General features: G+C 38.9%; 3 protein-coding genes across 5 annotated transcripts in view; 1 reads left to right on the forward strand and 2 right to left on the reverse strand.

The window, feature by feature from the left end:
• LOC121948525 (moesin a-like) overlaps nucleotides 1–4,665 on the reverse strand; it is a 17,457-nt gene extending 12,792 nt beyond the window's left edge. For 2 of the 3 annotated variants that reach the window (XM_088081309.1, XM_042493942.2), the window contains exons 1-4: nucleotides 4,557–4,665; nucleotides 1,643–1,745; nucleotides 352–399; nucleotides 52–135 (exon numbers count right to left, since the gene is read on the reverse strand). In XM_088081309.1, the coding sequence (XP_087937435.1) occupies nucleotides 52–135; nucleotides 352–399; nucleotides 1,643–1,726 (216 nt within the window). In that variant the 5' untranslated portion in view covers nucleotides 1,727–1,745; nucleotides 4,557–4,665. The remainder of the gene's footprint in view (nucleotides 1–51; nucleotides 136–351; nucleotides 400–1,642; nucleotides 1,746–4,556) is intronic. The other variant, XM_042493941.2, reaches the window with a different exon arrangement.
• zc4h2 (zinc finger, C4H2 domain containing) lies at nucleotides 3,639–11,988 on the forward strand. Its single transcript, XM_042493944.2, has 5 exons — nucleotides 3,639–3,813; nucleotides 4,591–4,762; nucleotides 5,028–5,200; nucleotides 9,999–10,161; nucleotides 11,261–11,988. Exons 1-5 carry the CDS (start codon nucleotides 3,761–3,763, stop codon nucleotides 11,372–11,374), a joined length of 675 nt encoding a protein of 224 aa, XP_042349878.1. The 5' UTR covers nucleotides 3,639–3,760; the 3' UTR covers nucleotides 11,375–11,988.
• Nucleotides 11,931–15,333, reverse strand: LOC121948526 (uncharacterized). The gene is made up of 3 exons (XM_042493943.2): nucleotides 14,738–15,333; nucleotides 12,598–12,747; nucleotides 11,931–12,475 (listed from the first exon to the last, which is right to left on the reverse strand). Exons 1-3 carry the CDS (start codon nucleotides 15,071–15,073, stop codon nucleotides 12,248–12,250), a joined length of 714 nt encoding a protein of 237 aa, XP_042349877.2. The 5' UTR covers nucleotides 15,074–15,333; the 3' UTR covers nucleotides 11,931–12,247.
• Nucleotides 15,334–18,129: the final 2,796 nt, after the last annotated feature.

Below are 18,129 nucleotides of genomic sequence, written 5' to 3' on the forward strand. Positions count from 1 at the left end.
CACGTTTGTCTGTTGGATCACCTGCTTGATTGTAAATGCATAGCAGCTTACCTGGTCAAAAAGCTGCTTGCCAGTTGTGCTGGGCAGGATGGCAAACTCCAGCTCAGCGTCCATGGTTGTAACCCGGACATTTATCTGCCAGAGAAAACACTCACACTGAGCCACAGGGGGCAAAATATCCCTGCTGCTCGTTCCTCTGTGTTACTGGAGAAGCATCAAGGAGCATGCAGAGCAACAGCTGGGTGAAAAAAAAAGAACTACCAAATCTGTGATAGTTTAGTTTGATCGTTGAAACAATGCTAAATTTCTTGGTTCTTTGACAGCAAAATGACCAAAAAGAGTGGTTCTTACATTCTTCTGTTCAACCAGGAGCATCCAATCACAAGAGGTTGGTGGGGACTACAATCAAAAAATGAAGCCCACAGTATATTTTAGACTTCACTGAGAACATGGGGTTCATGCCATGATGTATAAATATTAGCGGCTTGGTCAAACGCAGTGACACCCATAAAGCATCAATCTTGAATATTTGTATCAAACCATGAACACATATCTGCAGTTGCTGGTATAAACTGACTTGTAAAACAGAAAAAAAGCAGTATAGATTAGAAATTGATTGATCCATTCCCTACAAATATAGCTGTGATTAATAAAGCAAGGCAGAGCTTATATTAACCCATTCAGATCCCCCTGCCATATCAATGGACATAACTTTTCTGGGATGTCTAAATCTATGATTACGGTTGTCTGACTTGACTCAAATACACAGATTTATTTGAAGGGATGTCTATAAGACAATCACAGTGTTGCACATCATCTAAAGCGGACTACAACAGAGCCACGCCCCCTAATTTAACAAGCGTTCAAGTACATACTTTCTGTTTTAAACCATTTTAAAGTAAACACAATGTGTTATATTAAATATACAATTCAAAATACCGTATGGCAGATTTGTAGCTTAAATCCATCCATTGACATGGAGAGTGGATCTGAGTGTCAACGGAAAATGAATAGGGGAAATACTGATTAAACAGGGAACTGCTGTTCTAATTGAATTTTCTGATGCTCTGCTTATAATGCATCCTATTGATTATGTACACAGAATATTAATCTTAAAGAGTTTTAAAGGATCATTTTGTGAATTGGTATGAGTTAACCATTCATGAAAAATAAATAAACAAATTTTTAAGGAGCGTATTTAGAGTAGGAATCCACCATAATATTTTTTTTTTCTGTGCGTTTGGGTTCTGAACAGGTTCATGCTTGTAATAATAATGATAATAATAACTTTCTACAGTTGCAAGCCTTGCTGAAAATTCTCTGGGGACTGACTGCTTCAATGGATACTTATGAAAACAGGAAGAGAAGGCTTAACTTTGCCACAGTTGTTTATCTAAATAACATGACGACAATAAATCCAAGAGCGCAAATGCAGTAACTTGTCAACTGGAAGCTAGGCATGACATCATCATATGTTTTTCTCTAAAAATGATTTCTTTAGGTTAAAAACTATGGACTGATGTCCTCTTGTTACTTTTGAATCACAGAGCAGATTTACACATTCCAATCTAACCACTACAACTGCAAAAACATATGTAACAGTGAAAAAGTCGATATGAAAAAATTAAAGGTAGCTACTTACAGTTGACATTTGTAGTTTTTTAATCTGTAGCCGAAACACTTCTTCGGAAAGGTGCCTGTAGTAGCCTTTTCTCTCTGGAGTCATATGAAACTGCTTGCAATACCTACAAGGATTATACTGAATGAGAATGGACCATTGTATTGTTCCCAAGTACCTCTCTTAGCTAATCCAATAGCAGCTTGGGGCCCCCACATTATACAGAGGCAGCCTTCGCTGTCTGTGAAGACTTTTTCTCTGAATTTGATTACGTTTTGGCTGTGTATCACTCATTGAGGGCCTAGACACAATCTTTGTCTCCCAAACCTATTTATAGATGGACAAAAATCAAGAGTTACTCAGTAGCACCTGGTGTTCCAGTGGGAGCAAAGGCACCAGCACACTCTGCTAATCTAATAATCCTTCCAGTTAATGTTTTAAGCATATGTTGTTATGGCATACAGTGATTTTGGGGCTGGTGTGGTGGTGTGTTTGGTCTGTAGGTTTGTTGCTAACTAATCAAGATAAGAGTATTTGTTGTGGCTAACAGGGATGTATTTTTGAATATTTGCTATATTCAGTGCATTTAACTGGCAAAGGTGCACAGACAGACCTTTGTGCTTTGGTCCGGTTAATGGTGACAGTGCTCTGCAAGATAAATACACTTAATAAGACTGGATGTTCTCAAGTTTGGTTTACACACAACAAACACAACAAGGTAATTCATTTCTCTCTGTATAAATATTGGAAAACTGCCTTGCCAAATATTTTTGCAAGCTCCCTTGCCTAGAGAGAGTTATTCCAAAAATCCCAGTATGAATTTGGCAAGTCTGTTATTGGGCATTTAATTTATCTATTCCACAGTCCTAACATGTCACTCGCTGCACCTCACATGGCTTTCATCCCATGTCAACATATTCTGTTATTCAGGTCGTTTTATGCACCCCCAAATAAAAGCAAATAGCTCTGTTCTGACCTGCGTCACATTTTGTTTGCTTTCAATAACCTCAAAACCCTGCACCATAATCTTAAAGAGGACACACACGATATTTTAACAGCTGTTAATAGGTTTTGTAACCAAGATCCCTACAGTTTAACCTTATTAAGGTCAGCTCCCAGTGCCCTACCTGCAGAGTCTGATAAGAATTTTATTTGAATGTAGGATGGTCATCTAGAGTACATTAGTAATGCTCAGTGTAGGACCACCATGGCCACCCTGATACAGTTCCTGGCTTCCCACTGGCCCACCAGTCAAAAATAATTAGAGGGTGGCATCGCTGTCTCATTGACTGTTGCAGGCCTTATTCTAACATAGCAGGAAGGGAGTGGTCTCTGAAGCTAAACAAACTAAGGTATCCAATAGTACTACCCATATTGGCATAGGCTGTTGGGAAAGGGGCTAAATAACACACCAACATTAGGAGCAATTTTGTTCAAGGGAACACCTGGCATGGACATTTTCTTACCTCCAGATATCTGAATGAAAATTATTAGTTATTCAGCCCATCCATCTGTACTGTTCCACTGTTGACATGTTTTCAGTTACTAACTGATCCAATCTCACATGCATAACATCACTGCCACACCCAACCTCACAGATCTTAACACCAGCACCACTGCACGCATTGCTACTTCAATAGAACAGGACATCACTCAACCACTCAGTCACCTCACCCCACTACCCTGCGGGCACAGGTAGAGCACTGAGGTGAGAAGGGGGCCACTTTGGGAAGACCCTGATTCCTGCAGCCACAGCAGTCTTTAATAATACACCTCACTGAACAGGCACAAGTATGTCTTTGTTACTACTGTGCTGTTTTTCCATGTTGTTTCTGTACTCCAGTATTCTACAGTTAGGACAATATCGTTTCTTTTATGTTTTATTTAATATTAGTGTGAAGTTGTTTCAATCGGAGTGTAAATGTAAGGGGAAGTGGATACTTTCTATCTCAGTTATAATTACAGGCTGTGCGTGCTTAAGGGGTCGTGCTGCTACTCATCACACGTAGCCACGGTGTCACATTGCGGGCGCGTGCTCATGTGCGCGCTCACACCGGCTATTGTGTTTTTATCAACAAGCAGACCACCGTGGCCTCACGGGTAACTGAGCTGGCCAGCTGAACGACAAGGGGCTGCGAAACCATGGCGGACGAACAAGAAATAATGTGCAAACTGGAAAACATATTGGAAATACGGTAAGAGTCGGAGGCGGAACTAAGTGAATTGTTGTCAGATGTTTGGCACGTACTGTGAAACGCTATGTTAAGCTAACGTTAGCCGGCCAAGAATGAGCCCCCTGGCTTGGCTTTTGTTACTGAGCTAGCTAATATTAGCCCGTCTGCTGCGCACCCTGTCTTTAATAGGTTTCTGCTATTCTAGTTTTAGCTCGTTTCCGTCTGGGTTGGGTAACAATGCCACCGGCTAAACGAGACATAGAAACAAAGAGACCGTAACGTTAGTTACGGTGCATGTTGGGATGATAAATACAACAACATTCCAGATGTGTACCCACAAAATGCCAGATGTGCGATGCTAATTTTGTCTGTGGGTAAGCTAGCTACTTAGCTAGCAAGCTTATCGGTCTGTCATTATCTCACTGAACACCGGTGGCAGGATGGTGTTTGTTTTTCCTTATGTCTTCGTTGAAGCCACACGGAGTAACTGCTTAACAGATATGCATAATACAGTAAATAATGCACTACACATTAATACAAGACTGATTTGACTGGTCATTTTTCATCAGTGCAGCACGTCTGCAAAGTTATTTATCATTTTACTCAAACTCAGTGCGCTGCACGACAGATGGAAAATGATGTCTGGTGTTATAGATCTTGTTTTTATGAGTAAAACTGTTTTGGGTTTTTTTGTTTTGTTTTTGGTTGTTTTTGTTTTTGTTTTTTTTTGGGGGGGGGTGCATTTGCAAGGGAAATAACCTTACAGCTGGTGTCTTCTGTCTGTGTCACTGTCTGCAGGAACAAGACTGTCCAGATGCAGAAGATCAAGTCTCGTCTTAAGATTGAGTTTGAGGCTCTGGAGTCTGAAGAGAAGCACCTGAAAGAGTACAAACAAGAGATGGATCTGCTTTTACAAGAGAAAATGGCACATGTGGAGGAGCTGCGGCTCATCCATGCAGATATCAATGTGGTGAGTGAGTCCTACATCCAGAGTTAAGCACCCTCTGTGGAGGAAGTGCTGTTGAAATCTCAGATTAGCTTTACAATAAGTACACTTTGGCAATAGAATAGCAATGTTAGGCTAACAATACATAATAAAAATGTAGCGAATGCATTTTCAGTGCCAGAATTATTTTCACTGCAAAATATACAGTGTAATGACTAGGTACAATCTTAGCTTATACTAAGCATATTACATTTATGTATTTCTGCAATATTTAATCCTGTCGTCATAGATGGAGAGCACTATCAAGCAGTCGGAGAATGACCTGAATAAGCTGCTGGAAACAACTCGCCGCCTGCATGATGAGTACAAACCTCTGAAGGAGCACGTCGATGCCCTCAGGATGACCTTAGGTCTGCACAGACTTCCCAACCTGAACGAAGAGGAGGAGAAGCTCTCCCTGGAGTCAGTATACACACATAAACACACACACACACACACACACACACACACACACAAATAAGGCATGAGATATACACTGAAATTAAATTGTAATTAATTAAATTGACAGATGTTGCTTGATACAGTTTATAGTGCGTTGTCTTCAAGTTGATATTGCATACTTTGAAAATTCAGAGACAATCAGGCTTGTAGGGATATCGGTTTATCATCGGTGTATTTTATCAATAGCTATTATTTTGCAAGTCACAAATAAGTCTCAAGTCTTTGCACTCAGCCTATAATGTGCTCTTCGCCAAATCTAATGCCTTTATAACAACAAAATAATGATATATTAAATTTACAAAAATCTGAATGCTTTTCAAAATGTATTCATTTGTTAAAACGATTTTGATGGAAGTCATTGCGTCTTTGTCTGTTTGAATCCGCACGTTTTGCATACTGTAATTACTTTTTTTTGACCACAACATCATTTCTGTTCATGAATGAAACTATCTTGAGTATAACTTTTTCCAACTGCCATTCAGCAACGTAATGTTAGTTCTTAATGGTTTTCTCCTGCAACTTGACTGGATGTTGTCGGATTGGTTCAAACAAAGTGGACTCGAGGAAATAAAGTGTTGACTTGCTGGGAATGAACGGCATTAACATTAGTTGATTAAGGAAATGAAAAATAATTGAATTGTGGCACACTTTTTAAACAACAATCTGTTAAATTTTTGGGCTTGGGGGAAGGTATCAAGTATTTTAAAGTGAAAAGGCCACTTGTAGTCATAAGCCACTGGTGTCGAGTTGCATGTCTTTTTTCATTTTGTCAAGTCAGTTCAAAAGTCATCAAATTTGGGACTCAAATCTAACTTGATTCCCAGTCATGTAACTTGATTACTCTGCGCTGCCGCAAGTACATATAAGTGTTGCATATACAAAGAGAAATGATACAAGAAGGGAGCCCTGCGATACACCAGATAAAATAAGTGATTTTAAGAAAATCAACTCATTCACAAAAAATAATTTCTGCCCAGTCAAAAATCACTCCTGTGCAGTCCTTTTGAATGCTGACCCATTCCTTCAGTCTATGAATAATGATGCTTTGGTCTACTGTATCATCTGCAACATCAGGCTGCACCCAGCAAGATATAATTTATGACCCTGAAGACAGCATCTGTCACAGCATCACTATGTGACCATGCTGAATGGGCGATTCAGCAATAACAGAATCCATAAAGGAAATTTGTTATTAATTTGTTATTATTATAGTCATGAAGCAAAGGAAGGTAGTAATGAAATGGGCCTATATTAAATCATGTGGATCACTTAACTTAAGCAGGGATTGCACACAAGGAGATTTAAAATATTGAGACACAACCAGAGGACAGAGCATTTTGGTTGGAACAGAATTTAAAAAGTCAAAGGGGAGTTCTGTTCATGAGATGTCCACATGGCTAGAAACTAGTCTCACATTTGAGAAACATCCGTTTACAGAGCGAGATCAGCCAATTGCAAGTCAGTGTATCGTGATAAGGGCAGGGGTGGTCTGTAATGACAGTAGGGTAGAAAATCCCAGATCAGATGTCTTCAGCTTTATCTGAGAATATCAGCAATATCTAACTGTCAATACCCTAGATGACACTTAAGAGAGAATGGATTATTAGTTGTGATCCCTTCATAAAAAATGGTTTGCCTTTACATGCATTTTCTTGTTCAAGGGATTCAATAACTCCTTCATACAATAACTCCTTCATACAATAACTCCTTCATGCACCAAATCAATAGTTTGTTTGACTCTGCAACAGCCAGGCTTTAAGCATTAATGACTTCAGTAGATATTTATATGTATTTATACATATAAATAATTGTGACTTTTATTTTCCTAGACGACAATATCTATGATTGAGTATTAATGTCCACTGAAGCAGTTACATAATCCTTTGTCAAAGTCAAGATGTTATTATGCAGTTACAGAGTATTTCAGCATTCAGCAGATTTCTGTCTTCAGCTTGAAGTTTGCAGTTGAGCAGAGTATTGCAACATTGCACAACAGTAAGCAAGTAATCGCAAACATGGTTATAAATACAGTAGAGACATTTATAGTTGTACTGCCAGTTCTGATGGGTGGTGACTGATCGTACAGGTGATGGCTGTGAGGTATGTTATTGAGTGCTTTAGTAGCGTGACTAAAGTCCTTTAAGGGAGCTGTTAAGATGACAGGCAGTAGGTCATGAGGTGGGTGGACTACTTTCTAGTAGAATAGTTTTGGATCGGATGTTCAGATCATATTTCTCAGACGTCAAGGACAAATAGCAGTTCCCTGCCCTTTTGGTCACCATAATGTCATATGTTCTTTCTTTTCCTGGTTTTAAAGGCTGCATTACAGTAATATGATGTCATTTTCTGGACTCACCAGACTGTCCTAGCTGTTCTAATATTTCCCTTTATCCACTTGGTCACTATATCCACATCTCTGATGATATTAAATCAAAAATCTCATGGTGTAAATATTTTTGTGTAAGCGCCAATAGTCAACCTTACAATAACGTTGCAATACCAAACCTGCACAAATGAGAAAAAATGAAGCACCCACAAAGGGTAAAGCAAATAACATCTTGGTGCTCATTTGAACATATTTATTTCAGGTCATATGTCTACATTTGGTGCAGAATTGGTCCCTTTCCATGCAAATGAGCTTCATGCCCAAAACTGTCCAATTCACAAAGATCAGGTCCAGTAGTCACATGCGGTTACAGTGAAATTTTTAGCATCTTCAGAGAGTTGGTTGCAACCGAAGAACATTTTAAGGTATCATGCCCAGACTTTGTGGTAATCGTGGCAGCAGTGATTGTAGTCAGGCAAAGGCACCATCGTGCGAGCCGTGCCCCTGCACCTCGTCAGGACCTGCAGCTTGCAGTCTTAAAGTTCCAGTTTTCTTTTTCTCTCTGCCATTGCTCTGCCTACTGTGTTCTTGGCACAAAGGCAACATTTGTGCTTTGCCACATGGATAATTGCAATCAAATGCAAAAAAGAGAAAATTTCACTCAGCTGTCAAGTTTTATGTGTGTGTTTGAGCTTTAATATCGTAAGTGCAAAGTCTTCTAGGAATTGAGCCTTGAGAGGAGGCAGATTGTGGTTGCAAGTGATGCACAATTCATGGTGCTACCAGTGGCCGCAATCGATTCTCTGCTAATTTTTTCTCACAGGATGTTAGTCTAGCTTACATTCTTGTGAGGCATATCTGAATAATTTAAAGCTTAAAAATAAGTATCTGACAGGTGTTCTCTTGATAGACAGATCTGTTAACCTATTCAGATACTTGGGTCCAAACAATTTCCCCTCCATTTGTCAAGTTTCTGATCAGTACATCTATTTTGAAATTTCTTGAATGTCCTCATTGTTCACAACATTTGAGGCACATCGAGGACTGACACACAGACTCTCAGTTGTACAAACTGCAGTCTGACATTCATCAACAATGGATGATATTACTGTCACATCGGACAGTTTGCCATGGAGCAAACCTGAGATAATAGTGACGAGTATTCATGATCGGGGGTGTTTGATGGGGCTAAGAATCATGTGCATGTTTTCAACTGAACATAAGGACAGTTGTGGAAATTGACTTTTTATCTCCCATTGTACAGATCAAAATATAGACCCAGTTTGGCCTACAGTGATTTTATCAGGTGTTGATTTAATCTTTTACTCACAGCTGTCAAGATGTGACATTCTATATAACTTGACAGTAAATAGGGAAAGTCAAAATTATTGTAATTGTATTTTTGGTTGGTCAGGATATTTTGAATATAAATTTTCCTCCCAAATAAAAAGTCTAGAAGTTGTGAGGAAGTGAGCAGGACCACTGTTGCTCTACATGCTGACAGCATGTGGGCAGGCTGTCCTCTCAGTTTGGACATGTTTAGTGTGGAAGATGAGCTGATGAGTTCATTTGGCCAGGTGGTAGTCGTCTCTCTTTTCCCTCTTGGTGGCGTGTTCTTTGATTTTCCCTTTACGAGGTACTTGGAAAGTTATTGCTGTTGTTCTGCCGTGTTTTCTCTTAAAAGAGAGAACTCGTCACAGAGAAAGATTTATAATGACGCCCAAGGAGATGCTATAACTATCACTCGCACACCTTGCTTCCAAGAAAAGTCATTTTGACAGTTAAAGCGCCCAGTGTAAGTGTTTTAGAAGGTGTAATCTTGTGAGAACTTTGGAGAAAATAAAAATCTCATGTTGCGAGCCTATAGGGAACGTAACAGCAAAAAGATTACTTTAATATTATCTTGCGTAAAAACAAGTGTGACATAGAATCAAACCTCTGTGTGTGACGTACTCACATACCGCTTGTAAGCTTAGACAGGGCTTTGGTGAATCATGGTTACAGGAAACACAGTCCATTAAATTTGTTCTGTGATTCCTCTACTCTAACACAAACCTATTTTGAGAGAAACCAGAGAGTGTAAAGCAAGGGGATATCACTTTTTTTTTTATTTTTGAAAATGGGCCAGTGAGGCCTATAGTCCAAGGCCAAATTTCTTTCCCAGCCCTCTGCATTCACCCACAGACACACTCACATGCACGCAGACAAATACTCTCACAGTGACTGTACTTTCGCTCAGAGTTGTACATATAAAGAAGACACGTGAGATCGACTATAATGTTCTCCAATTTTAGGTGCCTTTGTATTTCCTTTTGCCACTCCATGTCTCTTGATACACAGTGAAGATGGGATAATCTCAACTGTGATATGATTCATAAGCTCTAAATAAGAATCACAGCTAGCCAGGTTTCTCTCTTTCTTTGCTTTGAACAGTTACTTCGAGAAGCAGAAAGCCGAGTGGCAGAAGGAACCGCATGAGCCCGCCATTCCAGAGTCCCTCGCTGCCGCCGCCGCAGCAGCACAGCAGCTTCAGGTGTCCAGGAAGCAAGATGCACGTCAGACGGCCACCTTCAGACAGCAGCCCCCGCCTATGAAGGTAATACTTCTGTCTGCTACTTCTACTGACCGAAAACAGCTGTAAACAGGAGCCGCTTTTACAAAGAGATCACGCTTTAGGGCCGCAACGAAGTTCCCTCATTATACTGCTGTGCATTTTTACACAGACCAAATCGGCCACAGACCAAATCGGCATCAGTTCGCTCCAGTATGTGATTATACACTGCATCACCACATCACGCCATCAAAAGCAGGCGCGACACAACTCACAACACGACAGCGCTGGCCTCTAGTGTGACATACAATATACACATTGGCAGTGCTATCTCAACAATAACAAAGGCATAACATGTTAATCACAATTACTCCTGTGCCATACACTGGCTGACCTCGTCCTCTGCTCAGAGAATAAGCTTCCGAATCTCACGGTTTTCCCTGTTGGCAGACAATTACGGTCGCTGTTTTTCTTCTTTGTATTAGCCTCTAATTGTTCAAAAATGGTATGAGATTTTCACCAAACGATAACCGTCTCAGAAAATACTGCAGTTTCACAGTATCACGGTATTAAAGAATTATTATTATTATTATTATCAGTCAAATGAATAAAAACTGAAGGGTTTATTTTGGTTTAACAAATGCTTTATCACTATAATTTAGACTTGAAAGCATTTTTTAATGGAAGTATGTGTAAAAAGTCTCCCTTTTGAAAATAACGACAATACAATTGAGATTCGCCATCCAGCTGCATTCTTTTTTCCCCCAGTGCCATAAATAAGCAAATGTACAAGGTATGATAACTGTCAACCGTCATACTACACTATACCTTAAAAATAGTATAGCGCTGCAACCCTACTCCCACGATGGGTCGCACACATAAACACATGTTCAAAACATCACACCCGTGCTCCCCATGGTCACGTTTTTGCAGCTTTATTTTTTGCACAGACCTCGTTATGGCGCTGTTACTACGTCCGATCCCGGCACAGAGGCCAGGTCAATCTCTCCCCCTTTCCTGTATGTAACGCTGGTCAGTTTCTCCCCGATACCGCCTGACAGCACTGCTCATCTACAAGGCAGCAAGAAGGGCATAATATGACGTGATTGCTCTAAATCCCCCCCCCCCCTCCCTCTCTCTCCAGGCTTGCTTGTCCTGCCACCAGCAGATCCATCGTAATGCTCCCATCTGCCCATTGTGCAAGGCCAAGAGCCGCTCCCGCAACCCAAAGAAGCCCAAAAGGAAGCCTGATGAGTAGATCTTACTCTACCCTCAGCTTCAGTAGCATTTAAAGGGACCTGGTCCGATACACTGATCTAAGATCAGCCATGTACATCACAATATATGACTGAAAGAACAGATCTGTGCTACAGGACAATTTCCAAAAACAGTCCCCACTTTAACAAATTGTCTTAGTACCTTTTTTCATAAAGTGTCGACTGAAATTGATGGAAGATCTGGTAACGTCATTCTGTTGTTTTTCTCAGTGCTTTGGATGTGTTTACATGTAACTGTATGACTTCTATAGTAGGTTTACTAGCACCTAACCATGTAACTGCAATAATGCAAAACTTAAAATGTCCAAATAATTTTGCTCATGTTGCTTTTTTTTGCCTTAGATATTGTACTGTACTGTACTTTCAATTTTTTTGTTCAGTGCATGCGTGCTTCCATGGCTGTCTGTAGTGTATTTTTGTGCCAATATATAAATCAAATAGGTTTAATTGAAGTTAAATAAAATACATTTTAATGTTTACAGTGTTCAAGTGACCACAAACGGGATAAAAAAAGGCCAGACTCATTTGCTCTGAATATTGTTGTGTGTTTAACTTTAATACAGTGATAAGAAAATAAATGGCTGTTTTGTACTAACCTTGTTAGCATGTCCTTTTGTTTTACGATCATAACAAAGGCTAGACATTTGTTTGTGTCATGCAGCAGTGTGAACATAAACACAGCTGTAGCCGAGCAGGATAACCGAGGACGCCACCATCAGCATATGGATTAGTGTTTAATGGGGCAAATGGGTGGGTTTAGTCTGTGCGTCAAAATAAAGAGATAGGAATATGTTTGACTCCGCCACAACATTGTCCCTTTCGCTGTATTAATACTGTGCCCATCATGTCTGCAGCTATCTGTCTGAAAAAGGACAGCGAGGTCTTGCTAAATGAGTTCCTGTAGCGTTTTTGTCAGGGTAACCCCTCATTTCATCTGTTGCCAGGGTAACTCCACGTTCCTTAGTCGTTGCTAAGGCAACCCCAGGTTGCTGTGACCCGCACATTTCCACCAAGTAGTTCCTCCCAAATCCAGTGAGGGGCATCGGAGCGCTTTTGCATAAACTCCCCCACTGTGCACACTCCTGCAACAGAGACATTATTCTTTTAATCCTGTGAATAATTAATCTGATCTGCTGAATTGATGCAAATATTTGTTGGCAGTTGGAGAACTTAAGGCTTGTAAGAGTTTGACAATGTCACTTACTCCACAGCTCAAGTGTGTATTTAGTCTGCCCTTCAGCGTTGGGAACTGCAGTTGTGTCTTCCTCCTGATAAAACTTCTCAAGGCCAGAGAAGCCTTTTCCTCCACACACTCACTGCAGACAGCAGGATCATGGAGCTCCACCTCTGCAGCCTAACAGACAACACAAACACATCAAGTGGAGAAAATGTGTGGTTTTTCTATCACAATTAGGGGCTGTTCAGTATTTATGAGATGGCATGTCCATTTTTTTAAGCACTTCAGAGGTACTGGTGTTTTTTTATTTTGGCTGAGAGTGGGGCATACAATGTTAAATAGCTGTATTTTGTATTATTTTACTGCCGTTTTCTTTAAAAAAAACGGCAGTAAGAGAAATTTAGCATTTTTTTCTGTCTTGATTAGGAATTGTTTGTTTATACTTAGGGGAGGGGTAAACAACTTTAAATGGCTGTATTTTGTAATTATTTTACAGAAAACTGGGCTTGGAAGGCATGGTTTCTTTACAATCATCAAAATGACACCTTCTTCATAGCTAGAAACTGTAAAAACAGAAATTTCATTGGATTTTCAACAGTCTTTAACACATTTTGCTTCCGTCAGAAATAGCATATCACATTAGCTGCTTCATCAAAATCACTTCATTCTACATGTCTTGTTTAAAATTTTGCCAAAAATAAACTTCCTACACTAGCTAACGATACTATGAAAGCATGAAAAAACATAGACTGTATATAAAGATGGACGACGCGTCCTCACTTACCCCTCTTATGCCTAAATGAAGCCAAAATATCCCAGATATGGCCGCTGCCATCCTGCACTTGTGACGTCATTCGGAGCCGGGGTCGTTGCAGTAAAAATATCCGTGGTGAAGACAAAATACCCGTCTGACCAATCGTAGGCAGCATTGTTGAACGCTAGCTCACGGATTGGCATACACAACTATCAATTATGGCGGAAAAATCCCCTTTTTGTAGAATTAAATAACTCATTAAAACCCAACATACCAGAAAACCTTTCACATCAGACTGATGATCAGCACCTTAAATGACAGAAACCACCTTTGAGAAAAAATAATTTTGCGTGTACTTGGAGTTTTGAGTTTGGCCTATGTCCCATTCACCAGCATGAAGGACTGGGCTTAATGTCCTGTAATGCAGTCAGCCACGGGGGCGATTGAGATGTTTGCGCCTAACTTTGGGACAGTGGTCACGATGTTCATTTTTATATACAGTCTACAGTATATGAAATAATCCTTTTAAATTCCAGGATTTTGTATTAACCTTTAACTCTTTAAAACCTGAGCAAATTTGCTTGATTTCTTTTAAAAACATGTGAAGAAGGCAATGAGCAACAAACGAGGAAATTACCCAAAAATATGCAATAAATTAGTCCAAGAACATTACCTGAAAATTAATATTAAAAAAAAATTACTTAAAAAAAATCAAAAAAGGACATGACTTAAAAAGGGTGTTTTAAAATGTATAATAATCCTGTAACATAACTTTAAATGTGTAATTATGATAATTAGAATTAGCTATAAATATTTTGTTTTTCTTTAGGTTTTTTCTTTTTTCCCTGGACATGTTCCCCTATTTTATTTTTAAATAATTTTCTAACTCGGCTCATTTCTTGCAATTTGTGAAATATGTCTAACTAAATTGCTCATTGCCTTTTTTTACCATGTTTTTGAAAGATATAGCACCAGTTTGCTTAGGGTTCACAGGTTTAACCCTCTGAAACCTGAATGGACGTGTTTTTCTTGTGTTACATTCAGACACCATTCACGAGTATTTAAACCTTTGAAACCTGAGCAAAAAGGTTTAATTCTCCCCCAAAACACTGGGAAAGGCAATGAGCAAATTGCAAGATATTTGTAAAAGGTGACAAGAAAACAAGCTGGGTTAACTTTCAAACATAAAAGATTTTTTTTTATGATCAAATAACTAATTTATGGTGGGAGGAGGGTCATGCGCTTTCCCAAAATCACCCGGGGAGGCCTGAGAAATATGTGTAGCTTGGTGAGAGTAAAAAATAAAAAAGTAAGAAAGAAACCACACCCCCACCACCGCCCTCCTCTGATAAATTAAGAACAGTCCCTTACAGCCCCCCTGGTAGCAATGAGTCACACAGAGCGTCACCTGACCCGTCTCATGTCCTCGTTGAGAGTTTTCAGCCTCAGCATTGAGAGGAGTTGAAGGGGGACAGGCTGGACTTCAGGACCTTGACGTGTGAGACACGGGGGGGTCTGGTGGTCTCGTGGTGTGTAGTCTGGGAGAGGGACAGTACTGTCTCCGTCATCTCTTAACTCATCCCCGGCTTTAACGTGTCTCTCACGGTCGGTCCTCCTTCTGGCTCCTCTGTATGTCTGTCTCCTGCTGTCCTCCTCTGAGGACTGGAGATGCTGCTGTTTGTTTTGGGTACGAGATATCATTCTTCTGCAGTAATTTTTTAGGGCTTCTTCCTCCTCCTCCTCCGCCATTTTTTATACAAAACAAATCACGCGTGATCACAGTTTGGATCCGTTTTAACACGATAAAACATCGTGTACTTAGTGACGTAACTTGAAAATGAAACAGCGTCCAGTTTTCTGAGTTGGTATCGAAACCAAAAGTTGAGCAACACTTTGAGAGTGAAAGATGAACCGAGTTTAACTTGACACAGTTTTCCCTCCAAACTGTTTACCTCGACGTTAATCATGGATGTATTATACGCCCTCTTCTTTTAGTGTTTACTACAGCTGCACTTCCTGCCATCAGTGAACTACCAGCGACACCTGCTGGTCGACACATTTAAGTGGAGGGAGCGCATGTATTTTATTTAATCCACTGTAATTCATTTATTTACGTATATTTAAAAGATAACATATTTTTTATTTACCATATTTAAACCCAGTGATGTCATGTAACATAACACTTTGTTCTAACTTTTCATTTTTGTCTATTATATTTCCATGATAATGTATACTTTTACTCCAGTACATTTTCCCCAAGTATTTTAGTCACTCCAAAACGGGAAGAATTAGGAATGGAGAAAAGGATGGACAGACTAATGAATGAATGGGAGGCATGGAAAAACTGAATTTTGTTCTTCAAAATCCTTTAAATTTAATTTTAAGTGCCATTTTTTAAGGTAATGTATATAACAAGGAAATAAACTTCAAATTCTCAAAATTCTACCCACTTGCTTCTTTATTATAAGCATTTTCTTCTACTTTTACTTTCAGTACTGATGCACAGTTATCATATATGCATGTATATATTTTTGTTATTCTTATTTTCTTATATACATATATATATATATATATATATATATGTGTGTGTGTGTATATATATATATATATATATATACACACACACACACACACACACACATATATATATATATATACATATATATATATATATATATATATACATATATATATTTATAGTGTTGTACAATGTGGCATAATGCACATATTATTTATGTTTCCATCTTTTTACACACTTTACATACTCAGCATATTAAATATAGCCTATTTTAATTTTTCCATATACTATGAAAATGAAGCATAATGCACATATTTTTATTTTATATTTTTATTTATGCACATGTTTTATTTCTTCTTTGATTTAACTTTATATTTTGAATTATTTCTTATTTTTATATTTCTTATTTCTGCACCTCAATTCTTTATGCTTACATTAGAGCAACTGCAATAAATTACAATTCCCCCCAGAGTCAGTATAGTATTTCTGATATAAAATCAAAGACAATATAAAAAAGGTGCAATATAGCAAAACGTGGAACAACAAATATGCTCTACATATTTTTTTTAAACAAAAGGTTTAAAGTTGTCATTAAAAGTATTTTAATAGCATTGTACTTTTTTTCCTATTATTATCAGTTAGAGGGCGGTATAAGCCAACTGCTGTGCCATCAGAGCCCATTCTTCCATTATATCACCACGTAATAACCTTCTTGACACAATATCACATATAATAACATCAGTGCATTGGTTATAGGTGATATATCTTGCAATTTATGAAAATGTATCCAGAAATAGATATTTTAAAAGGAGCTCTGCTCCAATTTCATCTATATTTTCTGAAAACATGTACATTCAATTCATGACATTAAATCTGTAATAACTGCATTAGTATAAATGTTAAGTGCATTTCCTACACAGCGCATCAATGATTAGAAAAAAAAATAATTTTATTGCACTGTGATGACCAATGGTTTTATTTTTCTCAGGTCAGGATGCAGGAAGTTTGCATTAACCCTCTGAAACTGGGATCGACATTGTTTTATTTTGTTGCTTTCAGCCAACTTTCATATGCTATATAACCCTACGAAAACTAGGCAAATTGGTTTCATTTTCTTCAAAGACATGGGTGGAGGTGGGGGGTGGGCAATAAGCAACTTTGCTAAAAACGTTTCACGATGGCAAGAAATTAGTAAAAGGTGACAAGAAAAGGCTCTGAAAATTATTTTCAGATAATATTCTTGTAACTTTTTACTTTCTTGCAAAGTTTTGGCCTATGTCTTATGAAAATTGTTTGCTGTCTTTTGCTTAGTTTTCCACTCTTAATTGTTCCAAGTCTTTGTGCTCATATAAATAAATAAATTTTCTTCATGCATTTGTACTATGCCAGGAATCTGGACTCTTGTGCCATCTGCTGAAAGAATGTGGTGTGTCACAGCCTCCCTGCTAAACATGGGACAGTCTGAAGTCATGGGTGGGTTTGGCAGACCAACAGCTGACTGGCAGCTCCTCTGAAGCCTCTGACAGTCACGCAGCTGACACTCACTGAAATGGCTGCCTCGGTGTGAATCAGGAAAGCAGGGTGATAGCAGGGTGATAGCAGGGCACATGCAGGCGAACTAACGGCCTTTCTCAGTGGTTATTTATCCTTTATTGTCACAAAGGGAAACCCAACAGTGCAGTTTTTGGCTGCGTGACAGCTGAATCAAAAAGTGGGGATGCTTCTCTGTGCACTGTGCCATTTTCCCAGTTCATTTTTATTCAGGACACACTACCCAATCACAGAGTGAGTGTCACTCTCCTATCACCTTTCTAATTATAAACCTGAGCCTTGACTCTCCAAGAATGGAAGTTTAGTCAGCCCATCTGTGGCCTAAAATTAGCCCCCACCCCCCAGAAAGGAGCTCTGGCCCCCTCTGTCAGTACACAAACACACACCATACTGCTTTTTTTCACAGTTCACAGTTCCTGTGGAGGCATCACACACTCCTTGAGGACATATTTTCCCTTCTTTTTTCCACGTGACTTATTATGAAGTTTTAAGATTTCTTATGTTTTGGAAATAACACCAGCCAGAAATTAAAGAAGGTAAGTGTCTCGCTGCAGTTAGTTCAACTTTGCTGTTGACACAAATTTAGCAAATTTGTTTCTGATAAGCAAATTCTGCGAAAAGCATATTTTTTGTGTCTATAGGTAAAAAATACAATCATGTATGGCTTTGAAGCAATGTACATTAAATCTACTCAGGCTCTATCACTGTAATTTATTACATACAGAAACTTTGTCAT

The sequence above is a fragment of the Plectropomus leopardus genome, chromosome 8, assembly GCF_026936395.1.
Source record: "Plectropomus leopardus strain MGB_pleo_1.0 chromosome 8, ASM2693639v1, whole genome shotgun sequence".
Lineage (NCBI taxonomy): Eukaryota > Metazoa > Chordata > Actinopteri > Perciformes > Serranidae > Plectropomus > Plectropomus leopardus.

Excerpts from the sequence above, each read along its gene's own strand:
- zc4h2 (XM_042493944.2), top strand. The coding sequence starts at position 3,761 with ATGGCGGACGAACAAGAAATAATGTGCAAACTGGAAAACATATTGGAA. Across the intron at positions 4,763-5,027 it reads TCCATGCAGATATCAATGTG|ATGGAGAGCACTATCAAGCA; the intron begins GTGAGTGAGTCC and ends CTGTCGTCATAG. Across the intron at positions 5,201-9,998 it reads GAGGAGAAGCTCTCCCTGGA|TTACTTCGAGAAGCAGAAAG; the intron begins GTCAGTATACAC and ends TGCTTTGAACAG.
- LOC121948526 (XM_042493943.2), bottom strand. The coding sequence starts at position 15,073 with ATGGCGGAGGAGGAGGAGGAAGAAGCCCTAAAAAATTACTGCAGAAGA. Across the intron at positions 12,748-14,737 it reads TCAACGAGGACATGAGACGG|GCTGCAGAGGTGGAGCTCCA; the intron begins GTCAGGTGACGC and ends GTTGTCTGTTAG. Across the intron at positions 12,476-12,597 it reads ATACACACTTGAGCTGTGGA|GAGTGTGCACAGTGGGGGAG; the intron begins GTAAGTGACATT and ends TCTCTGTTGCAG.